The sequence below is a fragment of the Jaculus jaculus genome, chromosome 7 (assembly GCF_020740685.1).
Source record: "Jaculus jaculus isolate mJacJac1 chromosome 7, mJacJac1.mat.Y.cur, whole genome shotgun sequence".
NCBI lineage: Eukaryota > Metazoa > Chordata > Mammalia > Rodentia > Dipodidae > Jaculus > Jaculus jaculus.
This window is the reverse complement of record NC_059108.1, coordinates 68,679,038-68,700,983: the sequence shown is the minus strand read 5'-3', so window position 1 is coordinate 68,700,983 and position 21,946 is coordinate 68,679,038. Positions and strand designations below refer to the sequence as shown.

General features: G+C 44.0%; 1 protein-coding gene across 4 annotated transcripts; it reads right to left on the bottom strand.

Annotated features, from left to right (window-relative positions):
* Positions 1-2,459: 2,459 nt before the first annotated feature.
* On the bottom strand, positions 2,460-21,771 carry Abhd4 (abhydrolase domain containing 4, N-acyl phospholipase B). 4 transcript variants are annotated; one of them, XM_045155188.1, is made up of 7 exons: positions 21,600-21,771; positions 12,762-12,850; positions 10,671-11,043; positions 10,360-10,514; positions 8,238-8,349; positions 4,468-4,654; positions 2,460-3,895 (listed from the first exon to the last, which is right to left on the bottom strand). In XM_045155188.1, exons 2-7 carry the CDS (start codon positions 12,799-12,801, stop codon positions 3,806-3,808), a joined length of 957 nt encoding a protein of 318 aa, XP_045011123.1. In that variant the 5' UTR covers positions 12,802-12,850; positions 21,600-21,771; the 3' UTR covers positions 2,460-3,805. The 4 variants fall into 4 exon arrangements, with proteins under 4 accessions (XP_045011123.1, XP_045011121.1, XP_004661836.1 ...); XM_045155186.1 differs by lacking the exon at positions 21,600-21,771 and adding an exon at positions 17,149-17,203; XM_004661779.2 differs by lacking the exon at positions 21,600-21,771 and adding an exon at positions 16,255-16,385.
* Positions 21,772-21,946: the final 175 nt, after the last annotated feature.

The following is a 21,946-nucleotide window of genomic DNA, read 5'->3' as shown; positions in this document are numbered from 1 at the left end:
AAAAACAAAAACAAAAAAGAAGCCCTCTGTGCTTCTTGACTGTGGATGTAATGTGACCAGCACTCCCTTGCCATGATGGACTTGACCCACAAATCCATGTGAATCAAAATAAGTCCTTCTTTCTTTAAGTTGCCTTTTTTTCCCAAAGGTATTTTGTCATAGTAAGGAGAAAAGTAACTACCACACCATCCCAGGAAGACTGTATAAAACAAAAGGCTACACGATGAGTCATGTTTTTACTCATCTGTTCATTGAACACTGCTATTCACTGAACACAGCTAATCATAGGATTGTTTATCTCTGGACATGGACTGTATCTGCAAGTGTGATTTTACAAAGTAATGTGTGAGATGAGAGAGACTTACTCATCAAGCTTTTCCTACCTTTCTGGCAATGAAACCAGACTTCCCTTTTAGCGTACATATTTTGGTCTACCCAGAGGAAGTTGTTATAGTTGAGCATATCTCTGGTAATCCCAAGCACTTCCTGGTTCTTAAGTCATGGTACTTTGTGTGGTAGTATCTTTATAATGTGTCCATTTAAAATGTCAAGCCTTTGAGGAGCCAAGCTGATGGCTTGAACTGTCACCATAAGTTGGTTGAACCTACCAGGCATGGTACCAATGAGGTGATATGTTCAGAGTGATTTCTTGGCTCACCCCTAGAAGTAGTAGGAATGCCCATCATTGTGTGTATGTGTGTATTGGCATGTTCATGGGCCCAGTAGTGAGAATAGGGCAGCCCAAGTGACCTTCCTCAGATTTGTCTTGCATTTGCTCCTGAGGAGTGTCCTGGCTTTGGATAGTCAGATCAGTAAGTGTGCAGCCTCTCAAAGAGCAGCGATTCTGGGGCAATCAGGATGAACTTTGGTTGAAACAGACCCTACTTACTTACTTCTGCACAAGGTCTTTCTGGGCCAAAAGTCAGAGGCACAGAGTCCCTTAGACCAGTGCCTGTAGACCTGGGACATCATAACATCCTAGGGAATGCATTTACATGCAGATTTCATGGTCAGGCTCCAACCAGGTTTACTGACTCTGGGAAACAGAGCAGGAACTAAATCTGTATTTTTAAAATAACTCCACATTGCCCTAAGTAAACATGTTTGACAACTGCTATATGGTGACACTGGGCTTCAGGGGGATGGTAGCACCTGCTGGTCTTGACATCAAATAATTTTGATTTTACCTCTCAGACAGCTCATGCATCTCTCACATGTTCACCAGCCACTAGTCAAGTCCAAACTACCAGCATCTCTAGTCCTGATCCAGCCCACTGAAGTGGCCTCAGTGTTCCCCTCTGGTTCCCCAGACCAGAGCAGCTGATTTAAGGTCACACTCTCCACCCGACCTTGACTCTCAGCTCCTTTGGGAACATTGTGCAATGAATTCACTCTTACTATGGCCAGAGGATCTGTGTAAACAGGCCCCTGCCAACTTCCTCACATGTATCTCAAAGCCAGTCCAATGGACCTTGTTCTAATATTGCCCTCCTTCTTTTTCCCTCCCTCTCTTCAGACATAGCTGCCATCACTTCTGCAGCAGGCTTTCTCCACCTCCCATAGGCAGTACTTTTTAGCCAGTTTTTCATTAATTTACTTAATAATTTGATTGAGCCTCTCCATGGAGACTGTACTTTCCTACAAAGACAGGGGCCATGTCTCCTCATTACTGTAGCCCTAGTGCTTGGCTTGTCTATAGTAAGCTGTAAAAGATCTGTTCACTATACAGCAACTTTCAGTTGATGACACAGGGTCCTGGGATGGCTCAAAGCTGTGTAATTGCTTCATTAGGAATCTGTCCATTTGTTCATCATGTACTATCATGTGCCTTTTAGAGCTAGAACTCTGGGCCTAACTGGTGTTAGTAACATAGCATAGGCACTTAACATTTGATGTATCTAATTTCTCTTGACTTGATGAAAACAAACATTTATTCCTGAATTACATTCCACATGTGTCCCTTGTCTAGGGAGGAAAGACAGACAATAAACAAGTGACAATAATCTTAGGAGTCTTACAAAAGGGGCAGTTGAGTGTCATGGAGAAGCAGATTGGGAACTTAGTTTAGTCTTTTGGTCAAGAGAAAGCTTCCTTACATAAGGAATGTCTGAGCTGAGATCCAGAGTATGAGCAGGAATTGGGGAGTAGGTCATAATGAGTTGTGCATGTGAAGGCCCACTGCACTGAGTAGCCAGGGTACTGAATGGGCAGAGGGAAGCTCTGCCTAATTCTAGATTGGAACTTGACCTACCCATGCTCTGGCAGACTCCTCTTCCATCATGAGTGGCTGTCTGAGGAGGTCTGTGCTACCTGGATTCTGGAGGTAAATGAGGAAGGAGTGGCAATGTAGGCAGATACCTCTCAAGCTTCTTTCTCTTACTCAGGGACCATAAGGCCTATGTGACATCAGTAGCACTCAGCACTCTTGTTGGAGCAAGATCAAACATTATCACCACTAGTAGTTTTTACTCATTTCTTTATTAACATAAAAAAGGAGCCCAAGGCAGCTGAACCAGTAGTACAAAGCACCAGGAATTAATACTATTCTGGTGAAAGAGTAGGCTTTATAAAAGTAAAGGAGCAGGCAGGATTTGCCTGCTTCTGGGACCAGACCCAGCCTTATTGCCCAGAACCTCCTAGCAGAACATAGAATACAACCCTGGATAAGGGCTAACAGTAGTTTAGAGGTGGAATGAACTGAAGACTGTGGACACAGATGGCAGGTGGAGGAGGTCAGGCAGTGAGAATCATTCTGCAGCTGACATGTATTGAGGCTTCCAGGTGGGCCGTGGGCAAGGGCTCTCAGTGGGCCTCAGCTTTAGGGCTTAGTAGAAAAATTCTGCACATATTTGTGGGCATAGTGATAAGACATGGCTCTGGCTGATCCCCATTTTCCATCAGGAACCACCTTTGCTGTACTTATACTATACTACATGTGGGGCTTTAGGGTATAAGGCACAGAAGAGGCTAAGAGGCCTCCCATGGGGAGAAAGATGAGGCAAAGAGTTTGAGTGCCCCACTTTAGGCAGCCAGGATTGAGACACAGGGTAGGACAATAGTATGCCTATATATTAGGGGTAGAATATGAGGCAGGGTTAGGCTTAAATCCAGACTAGCTCATGGCAGTATACCTGCCTCAACCCTTAGTGAATGAAGTCTATAACACACACCAGGTGTCAGCAAACCTGGGTTATAGACTTAATTCTGCTGGAACCCATATCATACCATATAGCCTGCCCTGGTCTGTTTACTCTTCTGCCAAGAAATGCTTTGGATATGACCTCCTAGGTCATGGAAGAGACTATTCAGGTGAACAGAGCTCCAGAACTTACCTCAGACAGGTAAGTGGGAACTGACTTCAAGCAGACCTTGGATGGAGGTGAGGGTGTGATGGAGAAGGGACATGTTCTTGCATGGAAACCTACCCATAGACACTAGCTGCTGGGAGTCCTTCTCTGCTCAGAGGAAGGAAAGTCGCACAGGGAGGCAACATGGCTTGGTGAAATCTCTTCATATTCATTATCTTGATAATACTTGGCATGGAGAGAATGGGTGGCACTAGGCAACCCTTTATGTTCTTCCCCAGGTTGGAGAAGTCAAGGCCTCTTGTGGCTTCTGCCTCTTGTCCTCAGCATGGGCTTGTGAGTATCTTTTTCACTGTGATCCTGTCTTGGGGACAGCCCAAGACTCTGCCTGGCTGGCATATGTTAATTGGTAAGGAAAGGACAGAGGAGCTGACTAAGCAGGAACAGGGAGATGAGAGTGACTCTGGTTTCCTCCTCTTCTTCTAATGGGAGGGAGCAGCTCAATCGACCGAGTTACAGATCTCTTCTACCACAGCATTGAAGATGTGTGGCTGGTCTGCATAAACATGGTGTGATGCACCTTCAATCTCCTATGGAGAGAACACCTGCCTTTAGTCCAGGTGCTAGATAATGATCCTACCATTTCTTCTCTCCTCAGATTTGCTGGCCCATACCCTCCACCCCCAGCTCCTGACAGCTCTTATCAGAAGAAAAGCTCCACCTTTTTATTCCCCTGGATCTTATACTTTCCTTTGGGAACCAATGAATGTCAAAATCCTACTTTACTGTTTGTTTTTATTTTTATTTTTTTGTCATGCATTGTATCGTTCCTTCCTGTAAACCTTGCCACTTTGGTGCTCATAGGCAAATGGCAGGGGTATAACAACCTTTGCTATTTCCAGTTCTGGTTTGGAGTAGGCACTATGTGAGGAGTGTAAGCATGTATCTAGCTTCTGGATGGAGTGGGAGGCTCTTAATGATATCTTTTTATCTTTATCTCTTAATCTGTTTCTTCCACTCTTTCCCTGACTTGGATCACCCTTCTGTGTCTCAAAGCTGACAGTTGGCTGGCTGAGGCTTTCCATGATCCTCTCATAATTCTTAGGAAATTTTAAGGTAGATGCTTAACCCACTTTCCATTGCAACCCTTTTGCCAACCTACCATGTCTCGGACATAGGAATCTGGCCGCTGCATCTTCACCTTTTTTCCTGTACTGGTGTCTATCCAGGTGTTAGCTCCATAGATCATGGTGATGGGCACATCTTTTCGAATTAAGTGAATTCGTTCCAACATGGGGCGCCGGGCCCAGCCGAAAGATTCCATCATGACTTTGAATGCTGTTTCCCCACTGACAGAACAAAGTAGGGTGAGATAAGTGATAGAACAAACCCTGCATCAGAAGTTGTCAACTTCCTGGTCTCTTCAGAAGCTGGAGTATAGTATCTTAGTATCTTTTTGTATTCCCCTGAAAGCCAGCACTGGCTCATTAAATATTGTTAACATTAGGAAATGAGTAAAATGCTTCAGGATACACTTGTCAAAAACTCCACACCACCTTGAAAAATCCAAGAATGGATTAATTATTCATTAAAAAATATTTACATGTCACCCCCTGGGCTAGGTGAAGGGACATAGGAATAGGACAGATGAGGTGCCTGCTCCCCTGGAACTCATATTTTGACTTGCATCTCTGGAAGGTAGGTATTAGAAAAAAAACAGTCGGGCTGGAGAGATGGCTTAGTGGTTAAGCGCTTGCCTGTGAAGCCTAAAGACCCCAGTTCATGGCTTGATTACCCAGGACCCCCATTAGCCAGATGCATAAGGGGGTGCACATGTCTGGAGTTCATTTGCAGTGGCTGGAGGCCCTGGCATGCCCATTCTCTCTCTACACCTGCCTCTTTCTGTCTCTGTTGCTCTCAAATAAATAAAATAAAAATAAACAACAAAATACAATAGTCATTTGATAAATCATTTAACTAAAATTTCTGAGAATTCTGAAAGGGTGGTAGAACTATACGGACCTAGCTGCTAAAGGAAAAAAGGGAGAATTCCCCTGAGGTAAGCTCCGAAGAGTGAGTGCTAGAGTACCAAAAAGGGCTTCCTAGCCAGGTGTGGTAATGCAGAACTTTAATCTCAGCACGTGGGAGGGAGGCAGAGGTAGGAGAACTGCTGTAAGTTCGAGGCCATCCTGAGACTACATAGTCAGCTTGGAGCTAGAGCTAGACCCTACCTCAAAACAAACAAACAAATAAACAAACAACAAAAAAGGGCTTCCTAAGGAGACTCTGGAATTATAAATCAGTTTTAGAATCAAAGAAGCAGCAGTTTTTGCTGAAGGGAGAAGCAAAAATTGCTAATTTAAGTTCCATACAGGAGGTGTGTCCAACACTGGACAGGATCTAGCTATCTGAGCTAGTCTGCAGCTTTTGTAGGAGGTAGTGGGGGTTGGGGACAATACCTCTTTCTTGGCTCTGCCTGTTTTGTGTGTATGTATGTGTGTGTGTATATATATATATATATATTTGTCTCCTTTGAATTCTGCATAGGCCAACAGAAGCAGACACATCATAGCACAGTAGATACATCATGGATTTTGAAGTCAGAAATGAATTTAAATCTTGACTGTTTTCTGAGCAAGTAAACAGAACATAAAATAATTTTCTTGGGGCTGGAGAGATGGCCTAGCAGTTAAGAGCTTGCCTGTGAAGCCTAAGGACCCTGGTTCGAGGCTCGATTCCCCAGGACCCACGTTAGCCAGATGCACAAGGGGGCACATGCATCTGGAGTTTGTTTGCAGTGGCTGGAAGCCCTGGTGCACCCATTCTCTCTCTCCCTCCTTCTTTCTGTCTGTTGCTCTCAAATAAATAAATAAAAAATAAAAACAAAAAAAATTAAAATTTTTTTTCTTGTTTACAAATTAGAGATAATTATGTCCACCTCATTACGTCATGATTGAAATGAAAATGATTAGAATGAAAATATATGCATAGCAGAGAGTGGGCTGGGGATACAGCTGAGTGATAAACCATTTGCCTACTATCTCTGATGCCATGAGTCCAATTTCAGCACTATACATATATATGGTCTCTAAGTTTGGGTGAAATAAAGTAGGTACCCTTGGTCAGATTTCATGTTTTACAAGAGACTGACTGGACTTACTATAAACTTATTAGCTATTACAACACCACCAACAAATACAAAAAAAAGCAATCCCCTCTAAAACACACCTTGATGGGGAAACGGCTCAGCAGTTAAAGCTGCTTGCTTGTAAAGTCTGTTGGCCTAGGTTTGATTTTCCAGCCACCTATGTAAAGCTGGATGTAAAGTGGTTCATGTGTGAAAACACACACACTCTCTCTCTCATTCTCTCTCTCTCTCCCTAAATAAAGTGAAATAACACTTTAAAAGGGGCTAGAGAGATGGTTGAGTGGCTAAAGTTTCTTTCTTGCAAAACCTGATGACCTTAGTTTGATTCCCCAGTATCCACGTAATACCATGTGCTCAAAGTGGTGTATGTGTCTGGAGTTCTTTTATAGTGGCAAGAGGCTTTGGTATGCCTGTTCCTTTCTTTTCCTTTCTTTTAGCTCTCTCTCTCTCTCTCTCCTTGCAAATAAATAAATAAACTAAAAAACTTTGAAATTATACAACTGAATGATGATAGTTAGGGTGAGGGAATGGTAGTTGGGTGAGAATTTCTATAACTATTTAACCCTGCCATTCACTAAACTCACATGCAATGCTGGCTCTCATACTATATTGAGACTAATACTCACAATACTGTTGAAAAGCAGATTCCCACCTTCCTCATAGATTTTGCCTTACAGGGGTGACTTAGTCAGGCCTGGAAAGACTTTCTCCAATGACTGTGGCTCCTACAGATCAGGTGGAGCCTCTACAAGATGGTACTACCAACATAGCCTCCTGGTATCAGTGTTTAACAGGGCACTACTATGGGGGAAGATTACCTTCTTGGTTCTACCCTGGCTGTCAATCTGCCAATACTGTAGGCCAGCAAGCTTGCAAGGCCAACTGTATAAGTGAGTAGCCAGAAATAGGAATTTCTTGAGGCCCTGCACAGACCACCACATCTCTGAAGAGGCAAAGGCATTCCTGCACCTGTGCCAAGGTATTTCAAAGTGCATGTAATTAAGTACATACCCTTTCACTGAATGAATGTATTCTAGAGAAGCATTCCATAGACATATCACATGGGAATATATGCAAGGAGGTTACCTGAAACAATGGTAGGTGGTATATAGGCTATAATAATAAAGAAACTTTGGAACTGCAGGTTGGGGATAGGCAAAGACTTTTTCTTTCTCCATTTATCTTTAAAAAACATCATGTTTGCCTGTAAAACCAAACTGAACCAAAAAAAAAAAAAAAACCACCAGAATGTTAATGAGACTTTACCTTGAAAACACAAACAAAAAATATTTATATCATTTTTTAAAATGGATCTTCTAGAATGCTTTCCACACTAGAAGCTATGAGCATAGTGTCTCATATCTATTATCCCAGCACTCAAGAGGCTTAAGTAGTAGGATTACTGTAGGTTTGAGGCCAGTGTTAAGTTATAGAGTAAGTACCAGGTCAGCTTGGCTGAGGGTGACACCCTGTCTCACCATGTCTCTACCAAGTTAAAGTAAAAACAAAAAGTGTTTCCCAGACTATAGTATATCAGGCTAGCTACCTCTCTGTAGGGGAAAAGGAGCTCTTTTTCTACGGATAGATATCATGCTTAATTAATCTATTATCCCCTATGTCCTTTAGAGCCCATCCCTGGGGAACTCTGTGGAAATGGTCAAGCCTGCTAGCACCTGCATTGCCCTGAGTCAGTACTTTGAGGAAGAAATACAGCACAGCACTTTACAGCTAGAGTTTTCTCTCCAAGCCATCTCCACTGAGCCAGCCCCAAGAACTACCCTCACCTGGGATTCTGTGCATTGCAGTGGTAGATATACTCTGATATGGTATCATCTTCAAAGAAGTCTGCAAACTTGCGCTTGAAGTCTGGCCGGAATCGTTGCACCAGGCCAGGCCCTAAAGAGGATGACAAAAACATGGAGTTGGGCATGGTAAAGGAGGAAAAAGAAGAACAGTGTGCTCACTTGGAGGTATTACAACCCTCAAATCACTAAGGCAGGACAGCATTATTGGAAATTATTGGAATTATAGGCACATGCCTATAATTCCAGTACTTGGGAGGCAGAGGCAGAAGAATTGCTGACAGTTTGGTTTATGTAGTGAATTCTAGGCCAGCCAGAACTACATAGTGAGACCCTATCTCATACCCCCTCCAAACCCAAACAAACAACCACCACCCAAACTAAAGGCAAACACAGAAACATGGAGTGGCCAGTTTGGGTGGTAGTCATGGTAAGAGGAATATATGTTTTAAGCAACCTTAACCAAATGTTATTTCTCCTAGGGTTTGTTTTATGCATTTAACATTACAGTGGCAAAAAAAAAAAAGAGTAGAAGTTTGTCAGAAAGCAATAGATAGGTTCAAATGACAAAATTCAATTCTCTTGTCACCAAAGAATTAGGAAGTCTAATATCCTCGAGGAACCAGGTTATTTTCAGCTCAGTGAAATCCCAAGATCTTTTCCTTTAAAGATCATAGGAGTCTATGGCTAAGATGCTTTTCCTTTATAGTCTGAGCTATGGTCTTTTCTTCCTGTGATTCTTATGGCCTTTTAATCTTGTGAAGGTAGCAGATGAAACTATTCCATTTCCCCAAATCCTCTCATTTTCAGGCCATTAACAGAATATATGTGCAGGTGACCTTAACGACTCTGGTGTCCCAGGCTCAGAGCACTGTGTTAGAAGAGTGTTCTTTTCATAGTTCTTTATGGTAAATGTGTAATCAGTAGAAAATCTGAAAGACTGAAGGTTGGGCCTACTAGTCAATCTATCTCTCTCTGTCTCTCTCCCTCCCTCCTTTTTGTTCTATTTTTGAGAAGTGGATAGGGAGGTATAGTCTTCTCTAGGCTATGGGGCCTGCCCTCTCTCCTGGCAGTCCTCTATGGCTGCCAGCCCACTGCCCAACCACAATAGCTCTGACTGCCTACATGTATGAACCTGGCCAGAGCCAAGGCCAAAGATGGAGAAAATGATTAGACCAATACTTCTCTTTTGAAAAGGATTGTATGGAGTCTGTTTGAGTCCACAGTGGGGGGACTGTGAGGTCAGTCCTCCAACCTACCCTTTCTCCTTTGGTACCACATCTCCTGTTAGCCCTTTTATCTTCCAGAACCACCTTCTACTCCAATGTTCATGTCCTACTCTTTATTCAAAGACATTTGGTCTTCTTGAAGGATCTATCAGGATAACTTTCTTCAGCCATTATAAGTGATTACTGAATATTACTATATGAACATAAGCTACTGTTTTGTACTGAACAAAATAGGGGTCACCAACCTTTTCAATAAAGACAATCTGCTGTTTACCTCATTCATGGGAAAGCTCCCCAAAGAGGTGTGGATGGTGCAATGTCAGAATGCTGGAGCTACTGATACTAGTAACTTGGGTGCTCCCCATGTCCTTCTCTCTTTACTCAAAGCATTAGCTGGCAGCAACCAGGACAGAGCAAGATGTCATGCCTACCAGGTTCCTAGGGGCTTGCCTGCTACTGTAGGTTATGTTAGAGGCTGAGTTTCTGACTTCTCCTTGCTGTAGGTGCTGGGAGCCATGCTGGATAGTACACCTGAGTGATCAACAGACTGTCATCAAACTCATACATGTAGCAGGGAAGAACTGCCTCACAGCACTTCCTTTATCTGGGGGTTTGCTAAGGCATAGGGTAGCTGTTATGATCCATCTATTCCTTTCACAGGAGGATTTTTTTCATGTAGATGAAAGGGAAATAAAACCTTGTGAAACCTTAAACAATGAGTTCTGGTCCAGATTAATAGCTTTAAGTGACTGATATGCTCAAAGTTCACTTTTTATGACTAAATGGAGATGGAAGGCAACCAGGTCCAATGAAGTTTAGCTGAATGGGACAGTCTTGGTTTAAGAAGAGAGTTCCTTCATCTACAAGCTACTTACCCCAAGGCCCAGCAACACGAAGGACAGCCAGTGGATTGGAACGTCCCAGGACAGAAGCCACAGCCTTGACCCATGTTGGAGGTGTCCGGATCTCACGTGGGTCAGTTGGTCGGAGGGGAAAGCCCCATGGGTCTACCAGGATAAGGTGTTTAACTCTACATTAAAGGAGGAAAAAGAAGAACAGTGTGCTCACTTGGAGGTATTACAACCCTCAAATCACTAAGGCAGGACAGCATTATTGGAAATAAATACTAGAGTTCCTAGCAAGGCAAGGAGTCAGCTCTTGAGGGAGAGGAGGTGGCTCATATTACCTTTCAGGGTACTTGATAGAGTAAGAAGTGGCCAGGAATCCTCCCAAACTGTGTCCTAGGAGGATCATGCTGGGGATCCCCATGGTTTCCCTCCATGTCTCTATTGAGGTCACAAACTCATCTTCAGCCCCCTCTGGATCCCTTGGGAATGTTGGCCTTGAACTTCGCCCAAAGCCAAGCAGATCAAAAGTGTGCAGTGTGCGGCGAGCACTCAGTGAATCCATGTTGAGGATCCAGAGGCCCACACCACCCCCAAAGCCATGCACCATCACCAGAGGGGTCCGATCCTTCTGCTCCGGGCTCACGGTCACTGTCCAGATCTTGTTCTGGTTTGGGAGGGATACATATCGGGCCAGGAACTTGTTCTGGAGACCTGGGGAGGCAAGAATTCAAGGGTAAATTAACAAAGGTATTTCCTGGTAGCAAAGATATTTGGTCAGGATATTGCTCTTTAGATTTTTCTCTCTTCCCATTCCTTTCCCAACCTCCCTCAGCTCTTCCCTTCTGCCATCCTGTCTGATCACTGACAAAGACTATCTCCTTAGCTCAGCTGCAATGAGTTTTCTTCTTTTTTAAAAAAATATTTTATTTATTTATTTGAGAGAGAGCCAGATAGAGAGAGAATGGGCACATTAGGGCCTCTAGCCACTGCAAATAAACTCCAGTTGCATGAGCCACCTGTACATCTGGCTTTACGTAGGTACTGGGAATCAAACCTGGGTGCTTTGGCTTTTTAGGCAAGTGCCTTTACCATTAAGCCATCTCTCCAGCTCAAGTTCTCTTCTTGACTTGGCTTTGACCTAGTCTCCTATCCTGTATTCAGTTTATCTAGCTGGGTCTTAGCAAGAATCCTGCTAAGTCAGGTTAGCAAGAATCTCCTTACCTTTATACAAGTTCCTCATCCCTTATCTTTGATATACTAGTCCTTGACCTTTCTTTGGCAAGAATCCTATTAAGTCAGTTTATTAAGAATTTCCCTGTGCTTGATGTCTTCTTTTATTACTTTTTCATCCACTTATCCCCTTCATTCTGTTCCTCAGTAATGAATCCCCATCGGACCTTATAAAATTTGGAACTGAGTTTACTCTGTTCCCAATGCCAATAACCATAAGTCTTCCTAAAGATTCAAGAAGTTTGAATAACTTTTTTTGTTTGTTTGTTTTTTGTTTTTCGAGGTAGGGCTTTACTATAGCACAGGCGGACCTGGAATTCACTATGTAGTCTCAGTGTGGCCTTGAACTCATGGTGATCCTCCTACCTCTGCCTCCCAATGCTGGGACTAAAGGCATATACCACCATGCCTAGATGAGTAATTTTTTTTTTTTTAAAGAATTCAAGTCCAATCACAAGACTTGAACTTGTGCCTAGGACTGAACAGATGGGCAGAACTACAGCCTAACTAGGTAGAGGTGGTGATGGGAGTGGTTAAGCGAAGGGGTTATTTCTCTTAGACTCTGAGATAAGGCCATGCTTTTCTGCTGGTGAGGTAGCAGTCAAGATCCAAAGATCTTGGACACAGGCTTGAAATCTGTGGCTTCTCTATTGCCTAAAGAGAGAGGATAGGGTAGGAATGATTGTAGGGGAAATATGGAAGGCATTACCCTAGGGTTTTGTTTGGTCCAGTGACTGTTGTATGTGCTTCTCCAACTTGGCACTACTTGCAACAGCTGGTCTGTGCAAGTACGTCCAAAACTACTGTAGTAACCAGATAACTGATGGACCATAACTGGGCAGAACACAGGAAACAGAGATATTAGAGAATGTAGGTTTACTGATGGTAAATTAAAAAGTGCTTAACCATGTGCTTAGAAGAGAGAGGGCAAGAACAAAGATGGAGAAAGAAGAGGGAAGGAGGAGAGGTAGAATGTATATGTTTGTGAGTATGTACATGAAGCTAACTATAGGATGTGGCAGGGGTTGGTATATGGCTAGAGAGGAGCTGAGGAACCATTTTCATGAAATACGGTGTCCTCTGAACCTTCCCTGAAACCACTGATGTTTCTTTCCTCCATCCATATGCTGCGAATCAGAAACAGATTCTACATTCTTCTTAAACTTCTTTAAGGAGTAAGGACAAATTGTCCTACTTACACTGGAGTATCCTGGCTTCCACATTCTTCAGCTGAGACATGGAAGTGGGGCGCCAAGTAGGCAGCCAGCTACTCAACCAGCCTTGAGGCCTGGGACAAGAAGACACAGAGTCACTTGTTGGTAACACTGGAAAGGAAAGTGATGCTCTCAGCCTTGCTGATAGTTACACGAGTTATCAGGGTACACTGTGTGTCCTAGTTTCAGGATGCCTGCCCCCTATGGAAGTGAGCATCAGCAGTGCCCTAGCTGCCTGATATACTGTTAATCTTTCTTGGCAAATGGCTACTAACAACAATGCCCCTTGTTTCAGCATACACTCAGAAGACCATGCATATAATACATGAGTTTTTCATATTTATCACTTTTCCAGAGCTTTACAACTCCCCTTGGTTACCAATTATCACAATTTATATTCAAGATTAGATTAGATGGGACAGGGAGCAACTTTTAACTAGTATTTTCACAATTCTTTGCCACCTTCAGAACTAGATGGACAGAGAAATGTCCATGCCACCTGCTTTCCTGTCCTTTCCAAGCCTTTGGAAGTGTGTAACACTGTCAGTGCCCACCTGGGTTCTCAGGTGTGATTAGTAGAGCGATGGCTGAGGCAAGGCGCAGGAGGACGGAGACTTGGGTTAAAGTCCCATTCTCATTCACCAGCAGACACAGGTTGCCTTTGGCCTTATTCTCCAGATTGCAAAGTAAGTAGAAAGCTTGCCCTCACCTCCCACGGCACTCAGTAAATCAGATAACTCATTCTGATTTGACCTTCACACTCAGGCTATCATTGCAGCAGAGGTTCAAAAGGATTAGTTCTGGAATAAAAATCAAAACTCTTAGAATTATAGGACTATAATTGATGAACAGACTGGCTTTGGGTGTCTCTAGATGTATAAAGGACTTGTCAGATGTCTGCCCAAATTAGAAGCTCAATAAACCATAGTTTTTATTTTTCCTTTTATATTCTATATGGTATTTCTTTTTTTCTCAAACTCTGCCTGGGTGAAGGTCACAGGATACATGCCAACAGCTGCAGGAAAGGCCCGTGGATATCAGTGATCAAGGAAGAGGCACACAACACTGGGCATTCTGATGTGTCATTGAAACACAGAATTTTAGATTAGGATGTTTCCTTGGAATTCATCTAGTTCCGTTTCTTTATTTCATACAGGAGCAAACTGACACCCAGAGAGGTCATATAGCAAGTTAGACAAAGGATGGGAAGTAGAACCCAGATTTCAAGTATGAGTTTTCAGTATCTCCTCCATGGATCTTCCAGCCTCAGCTTTTCAAGGTTATACATGAACACTCCCAGTACAGAACCACATCTCACTTGTCTTTTTTCCTGACAGGCATGTGCTCCAAAGCCAGAAAGCCAGAGCTTGCAATGTGACTGTCACACATTAATCTTTCTATCAGTTTGCTTGCCTTTAAAAGGAAGGTAATAGTATGTATCACTTAGGAGTGCTGTCAACATTGTCACTTAGTTCACCTTCAGCACAAAGCATAATGCCTAGCATAAGATAAGCTCCCACTAGACATTCTTTGTCCTCAGCTACACCATAAACCCATGTGTGTGTGGGCATGCGTGTGTGTGTGTGTGTGTGTGTGTGTGTGTGTATGTGTGTGTGTATGGTGTTTTGTAAGTAGTTACTCTCAATGAATGGTTGAGGTTTGAAAGAAAAGCTTGTATTGTCATTGGGAGTGGTACATCAATGCCTCTTGCTAGATAAGAACTGTGAGTCTCAATCTAATTCTAGGAACATTCAAAACTCTTAACATTTGCATGGAACACACATCTGCACACACACACACATATATGCATATACCACCCATATCACACACAGAGAGAGAGAGAGAGAGAGAGAGAGAGAGAGAGAGAGAGAGAGGGCGAGAGAGGGGGAGAGGGAGGGGCACACGTGGAGGAAAAATAAAATTTGGCCAGTCTCAAGAGATAAACTCCTTTCTGCATCATAGAGACTGTAGTCAGATCATGACATTCGAACCCTACATGGCCCTGTAACTGCCCACATCAGAGGTCTGGGGAAACAGGGGCAGATGATTCTGGGCAGGTGGCAGAGAGGGGGGCTTTTCTTCACCAAAAATGTTGCAGATAAAGAACAAACAGCCCCTGTCACACTATGTGCTCAATACTATTGGGGAAATAAAGGTTGAGGTGGGAAACGGAGGCAAGAAGCAGAGAAGCCACTTAGCCATCAGTTAGGTAGGCCAGGTAGTGTCTTCCATTCTGATGGGGTTACACAGAAGTAGTTCTGTGGTGGGAGAGAATCCTGTTTGTAGACTTCTGTAATCTGGGTCAAGTCTCTTGAGTTTTAAGGGCATCACCTTATTTGTAAAATGGAACTGAATGACCTGCGTCTCTTGGCTCTAGTGCTGTTTCTCTAAGTCATTGTAGGCATGATATTTCCTCTTAAGCCATCGTAGAAAGCAACATTCTCTTAGGCAGATCCTTCAAGTCTTGGAAACAATTATTTACTGTTATAAAGTTAGTTCATTCTCAGGCTATCAGTTCTGCAGGTCCAAAGGGACGAATACTTAAGTCAAGAGAGGGCCACGTTCCGGTGAAAGCACAGCTTGGTTGGGAGCTGAGTCATTCTCCTTCCAAGCAATTTTTCCTTGCTGCTATTAGAGTAGGAATGGTTAGTGAAATCAGCTACAAGTGGCATACCAAACCTGATGTCCTTGGGTGAGTAAACCACACTAATCTAACAAACCTAATTTTAAAATATATTTTTAATGTTTTATTTATTTGAGAGAGAGGGAGAGAGAGGCGCGAGCATGGGCACGCCAGGAGCCACTACAAAGGAAGTCCAAATGCATGCACCACCTCGTGCATCTGGCTTACGTGGGTACTGGGGAAATGAACCTCCGTCCTTTGGCTTTTCAGGCAAGCGCCTTAACCGCTGAGCCATATCTCCAGCCCTAACATACTTCATTTTGAAGCCATGTCTTTATAATGATAAAAGCATTATCAGTTAGGACTGCAAGTAGAACGTGTCGAGGGAGGGTGCTAAAGGAATTTGTAAGCCCATTATTTGTTACTCCATACCAATCCCAGTGCTGTGAATTCTTCCTCCTTCCCACGCGGGGGCTTTCACACCCACGACTACACTTGTGGGGCAAGTGGCAACAAGCCCCCTGGCTGCTGCTGCTGCCCCCGCAGCCGTGTCCCACAAGCCTGCTTCGGCGCAGGGAGGGAGCAAGCTTTGCCCTCGCGCCCAGCGCTCCATCTAACTCGCGGGGAGGGTCGAGCGAGCACCCGCTCCGCTCCGCCGGGCTCCGCGCGACCCCGCGGCCCTCGTCCCCCGCCCCCGCTGGGCCGCCGCCTCGGGCTGAGGCCGCCGCTGGCAGCCGACCCCTCGAGGCCAACTGAGCGCGGCCAGGCGGGAAGGTGTCTACAACCGCCCCTCCCCGGATCGCGGCCCCGACAGACCCCGAGAGAGACCGGCAGCAAGGGACGGGAGTGACTCACTGCTGCTCCAGATCTTCGGCCATAGTAAACAAGCCCTGCCGGGCCGAGCCCAGCCAGCCCATCCCTCTCCTGACGCCAGCACCAGCTGACCCGCGGCTCGGGTAACTGCGAGCCCGAGGCGGGCCCACGACCGTCACGCCGGGGCGGGGCGGGAGCCTCCCGCAGCCCGGTCGCCAGCTCGGCCGACCCTGCGAGGCGCAGCCGGGGCTCCGTCCAGCCAGGCGATTGGCGACGGCTCACAAAAATAAGGTCGTAATCCTGACCGCACATGTGGGGCACAGTGAGGGCGACTGGTGGTTCTAAAGCTCCCAGTCCTGGGGCGGGAGAGAGGCCTTGGTGGTTAAGGTGTTTGCTTGAGAAGCCTAAGGACTACTCTCCCGAACTCACGTAAGCCAGATGCACAAGGTGGCGCATGCGTCTCGAGCTCATTTGTAGAGGCCATAGGCCTTGGTGTGCCCATTTTCTCTCCCGCAAATAAAAATAAATTTAAAAAATATTAAAACTCGGAGTCCCCCTATAGCAGGAGGAAAAAAAAGTGACAGAACCCTTCGCAGGCTTAAAATGTCTGTAGAGATGCAAGCCTTTATTCCCAGCACTTGGGAGGCAGAGGTAGGAGGATTTCTGTGATGTCGAGGCCAGCCTGGGGACACCCACCCACCGACCGAGAGAGAGAGAGAGAGAGAGAGAGAGAGAGAGAGAGAGAGCGCGAGCGCGAAAGCTCGCGGGAATATGCCTGGTTAAAATTGATTTTTAGATAGAAAATGACTTTAAGTATGTCCCATGCAATATTTGGGGCACAACTGGGCCTCTTAGGTCTCCGACCCTAAACAGGGATGACTGCTCTGCTCTGAGTATAGTTTGGCCCCAACCTACTTTCCAGAGAGTGTAGCTCACCCTTTGGTCTCCTTGAGTTTGGAGGGTTCAGGAGAGTGAAAGTTGAAGGAACCAGTTAAGACTGGTCCTGCTTTATACATGTGGGAGGTGAAGTGGCTGGTTTAACTCAAGTTCCTGAGCACATTTCCGGCTGGCTCAGCAGAGGAGTCAAATCTTGAAGCAGGCTTCAGATTTCATTTGAAATGGCAAACAGGGTCTGATGTCCTCAGAATGGTCATATTTCAGATGGTCCTCTTGATTTGGTTAAAATCATACTTCCAGGGCTGGAGGGATGGTTTAGTGGTTAAGGAGTTTGCCTGCAAAGCCAAAGGACCAGGTTCGATTCCCCAGGACCCACGTTAGCCAGATGCACAAGGGGGTGCATGCATCTGGAGTTTGTTTGCAGTGACTAGAGGCCCTACCATGCCCATTCTTTTTCTCTCCCCCTTCTTCCCTCTTTCTCTGTCAAATAAATACATAAAATAAAATATTAAAAAATCATACTTCCAAAGGAGATAGGAGCAGGTTGGCATGCAGTTTCCAAATATCAACCTCAATTTCTTCTTACAACAGAAGTAAAGTAATCATTATAAGGATTTAAAGTTTTAAGAGCACTGAAATTTGCAGAAGATAGGAGTCTACAAACTTGAAAAATAGAAAAAAAAGTATAAATAGGACATGATTTGACCTTTTCATTCCTTCAACTAAGCACAGTGGTCCTGAATGTCAGTGCCAAAATTGCTGAATAGTTTGTCTTGTGCTAGATAACTAGTAGATAATAAAATCAGGTTCAAATCCACATTTGTCTGACTCCAAAACTTGCATTGTTTCTAAATTTTTTTTTTAATTTATTAGTTTTCTTTTCAGTAAATACAGGCATTTTGGTACCATTATTTAGGCTCATCTGTGATCTACCCCCTCCCATTAAATTTTATTAATTTACTTATTTTGAGAGGCAGAAAGAGGGAGAGGTAGGTAGAGAAATGCAGGGAGAGAGAATGGGCACGCCAGGGCCTCCAGCCACTGCAAATGAACTCCAGATGCATGTGCCACCTTGCACATTTGACTTATATGGGCACTGGAAATTTGAACCTGGATACTTAGGTTTCACAGGCAAGCACCTTAACCACTAAGCCATCTCTCCAGCTCCCAAACTTGTACTCTTATTTACAATGTTGGGCATGACTTTTTACATATATTAGGGTTCTGATTTATACTAATTAAAACCAACACTAGGCTGGGTGTGGTGGTGCATGCCTTTAATCCCAGCACTTGGGAGGTAGAAGTATGAGGATTGCTGTGAGTTCGAGGCCATCCTGAGACTACCTAGTGAATTCCAGGTTAACCTGGGGTAGAGGGAGACTCTACTTCTAAAGACCAAAAAAACTAACATTAGCATTAGCAATTTCTTATTAGTAGATAGGTTAAGTAAGTTCATAAATTGAATACCAAATAACATTTACTTGCTGTTTTAGGTAGTCCTAAAAATTTTTAGTTTAAGTGTGTGATTTAGTTAGGCATTGAAAAGAGCTGCATTCAATAAGCAATTGTGATATTTTTCATATCTTCTGCTTTTTTCTTTTGGAAGTTCCTGCAGAGCTGTAAATGACAAATAGGGATTATAGGTAGTAAAGCGTAAGGAAGAAAGTATTGGGGCTGGAGAGATGGCTTAGCGGTTAAGCGCTTGCCTATGAAGCCTAAGGACCCCGGTTCGAGGCTCGGTTCCCCAGGTCCGTTAGCCAGATGCACAAGGGGGCGCACGCGTCTGGAGTTTGTTTGCAGAGGCTGGAAGCCCTGGCGCGCCCATTCTCTCTCTCTCCCTCTATCTGTCTTTCTCTCTGTGTCTGTCGCTCTCAAATAAATAAATAAATAATTAAAAAAAAAAAAAGAAAGTATTGGAAGGAACCAAGTGATGGAACAGAACTCCCTTAAGGAATTCATTCCTGAATGATTAAAAAGCATCAACCTAGCCTGAGCCTGAAGTTAATACTGGAGAGGAAGCTTCTTTTCTGCTTGCTGATGAAACAGCTAGAAAGGCTCAACTGTCAGAGCTCACACTGTCTGACATTTTATTTTGAATATAGAGAACATGGCTACCTTTTCTTTCCCTAGGCCCTCCATAGTAACATATGAAGGTTTAGGCTGAATTTAAGTTATGCAAATTTATCTCTTTAAAATGTAAGGTCTTCTCTGGATGGGGACAATTTCACTTTTTGTCTAGAACCTAAGCAAGGTTTGGTCATCACTGAAGGTCAATATGTTTATTGATGCTAAGAGTTTCCAATCTAAATGTGAGCAAATTGAAAATGAGGGCACGTTGTTTATTTGCTGTTTTAGAAATGTTGTTCATGTAGCTAGGACAGCTAAAAGATGAAGTAAAGTATCTGATTACATGGGAAGGCTTTCAACTGAAAAGTGAGAGATACTGGATTGAGAAGTCAGGTTTAATGTGAAGCTGGAAGAGCAATGAAACCAAAAGACAGGATTATCCTTTTTTTTTTTTTTTTAAGTTAAAATGTTAGAAACAATTACATGTGTTAACATACAAAAACCTCAAACAAGCATTTCAGGGTCCTCTTACAAAATGAGTTAGGGTAGTGCCTTTCAGCGCTGACATCCTGGGATCTTACAAGAAACTCAAGACACCAGTTGTTTGGGTTTGTGTGTCAAATTGCTGCTAATTCTGATCATGCACTCTACTCAAAAGTTTTTATTTTTGAGGGAACTCTAGGTAAGCACTTTATCACTGAGACTTATTTGCCCACAACTGAGTTTTCTCCAAATTATCCCCTTTTTAACTTCATTATTATTATTATTATTATTACTACTACTACTACTATTGGTTTCTCAAGGTGATAGGAGGTACAGTTAGGGTGACTGGACCCATGAAGGTAACAAAGGCAGAAAAGTTTGCATTTGCTAGAAATCAAAGATGATCTGACATCTCTTGTCTAGTTCCCTAGATCTATTTCTCCACAAGCAACCAAAACCCCTGTTGCCTCTTGGGAGGGAGGTTTTTCATAGGATTTAAACACTGTGGTTGATCAAGTTCAGCCCCTGGAGCTTGGTGTCAGGCTGGCATTTTCCAGAGAGTCCCTAGCCCTAACCAACTAGCTGTCTCTCAGGTTAGCCTAAATGAGAAGACTTCCCACCACTATAAGGTTATAAAAGCCTTTGCATGCAAGGGGAGGGCAGGCTCTTGGACCACTTGGAAACTTCAGCTATGGGTGAGTTCTTCCCTTGGCTGGCTTGGTTCAGGTCCAGCCAGGGGCCCCTAGTCTTTATTGTCCACATGGGCTCCTTCATCCTTGCTAACGCCACACATAGCAGGAGCTCCTTGAACTTTCTTTCTCTTTTTTCTTCTCATGCTTTTTCCCTGACTCTCTATACTTCTCTCAATAAATATAATAATTTAATAATCATCGTTCTCAGTCTTCTTTTTTTATCTTATGGAAGGAGTGGTTTTTATTTTGGCTTAGAGTTTTGAGGGGAAGTTTCATTATGGTGGGGAAAACATGGCAAGAACAGATAACAAGGAATCACATCTTGTTACACCAGCTCAAAGGATGTAGCAAAATTGTGCTTATCTAGCACAGGCAAGGGGGTTAAATTATACAATCCCAAGGTCCACCCCAAGTAACATACTTCCTTCAGCAAACATCCACTTCCCAAAGGACCCCCAACCTTGTCAAATTAATACCAGCTGGTGAAAAAGTATTCAAAACACATGACACTATAGGGAACATTTCATTGAAGCCACCATAGTTAATTTTGGGCATCCTTGGTACACAAAGATATTTAAAAATAGACATGAAATGAAAGACTTAAGAGGGCATGGGGATAGTTTCTAGACATATCTGGCATCTGAGCTCCCTACAATACACTGTCAGTATTCTTTTTTATTCAATTTTTTGATTAAAATTAGAAATGAAACCTAAGGTTTGGGGGCCAAGGACTTTCCTGGACCCCTAGCACCCCCTTACCCCAGGCTGACCTAGAATTCACTCTGTAGTCTCTGGCTAGCCTTGAACTCATGGTGATCCTCCTACTGCCACATCTCCAGTGTTGGGATTAAAGTTGTGCACCACCACAACCTGTGCTACCCCCTCATTTATTTAAAGTATTTTATTTATATTTATAATTTATTTTTGCGTATGTGGGCCTCTATGTTGGCAAACGAATTCAAGATGCACTTTGCATCCAGCTTAGATGCACAGTGGGGATTTCAACTAGGGTCTTTGGGCTATGCAAGCAAGGGTTTCTTACTACTGAACCATCCTCCCAGCCCTTCCTCTTCTTTTTAAAGTGGTGACTAAATGTCACCACAATTTAGTTACTGGGCATCTTGCGTAACCAGCAGATGTGCGTCCGTCGCACAAACGACAGACGAATGAATATGCACGGGTTTAGCTGCTTCCGCAGGGCTAGAAACGTACTCCCAGCTCAGTCCCCTCGAGGTCATCCTCACCCACCCCGAAGCCAGTAGGAGCCGGTGCGTGCTCAGGGATTCGCATAGTTCTGGCGGAGGCACTTGTCTTGCTGTAACGATCTGTGGAGGTGTGTGCACAGGGCCCTTCAGAGCGTCGCTCTGTCTCTACGCAGATTCGAACACTTAACCTTTGAGGGATCAGGAGGACCGAAGATGCAAGCAACCGTCCGCTTCGCCGCCGGTCTGCTCTTAAACCTCTCGCCGCTACCTCCCTAGCACAAATCGGTTGCCTGAGCAACAATGTGCGTCACATCCGGAGGGCGGAACTAAGGACAAAATACACGTCTCCAGCCTATTGAGGAAACCCTTGCGCAGACGCATTAACTTATT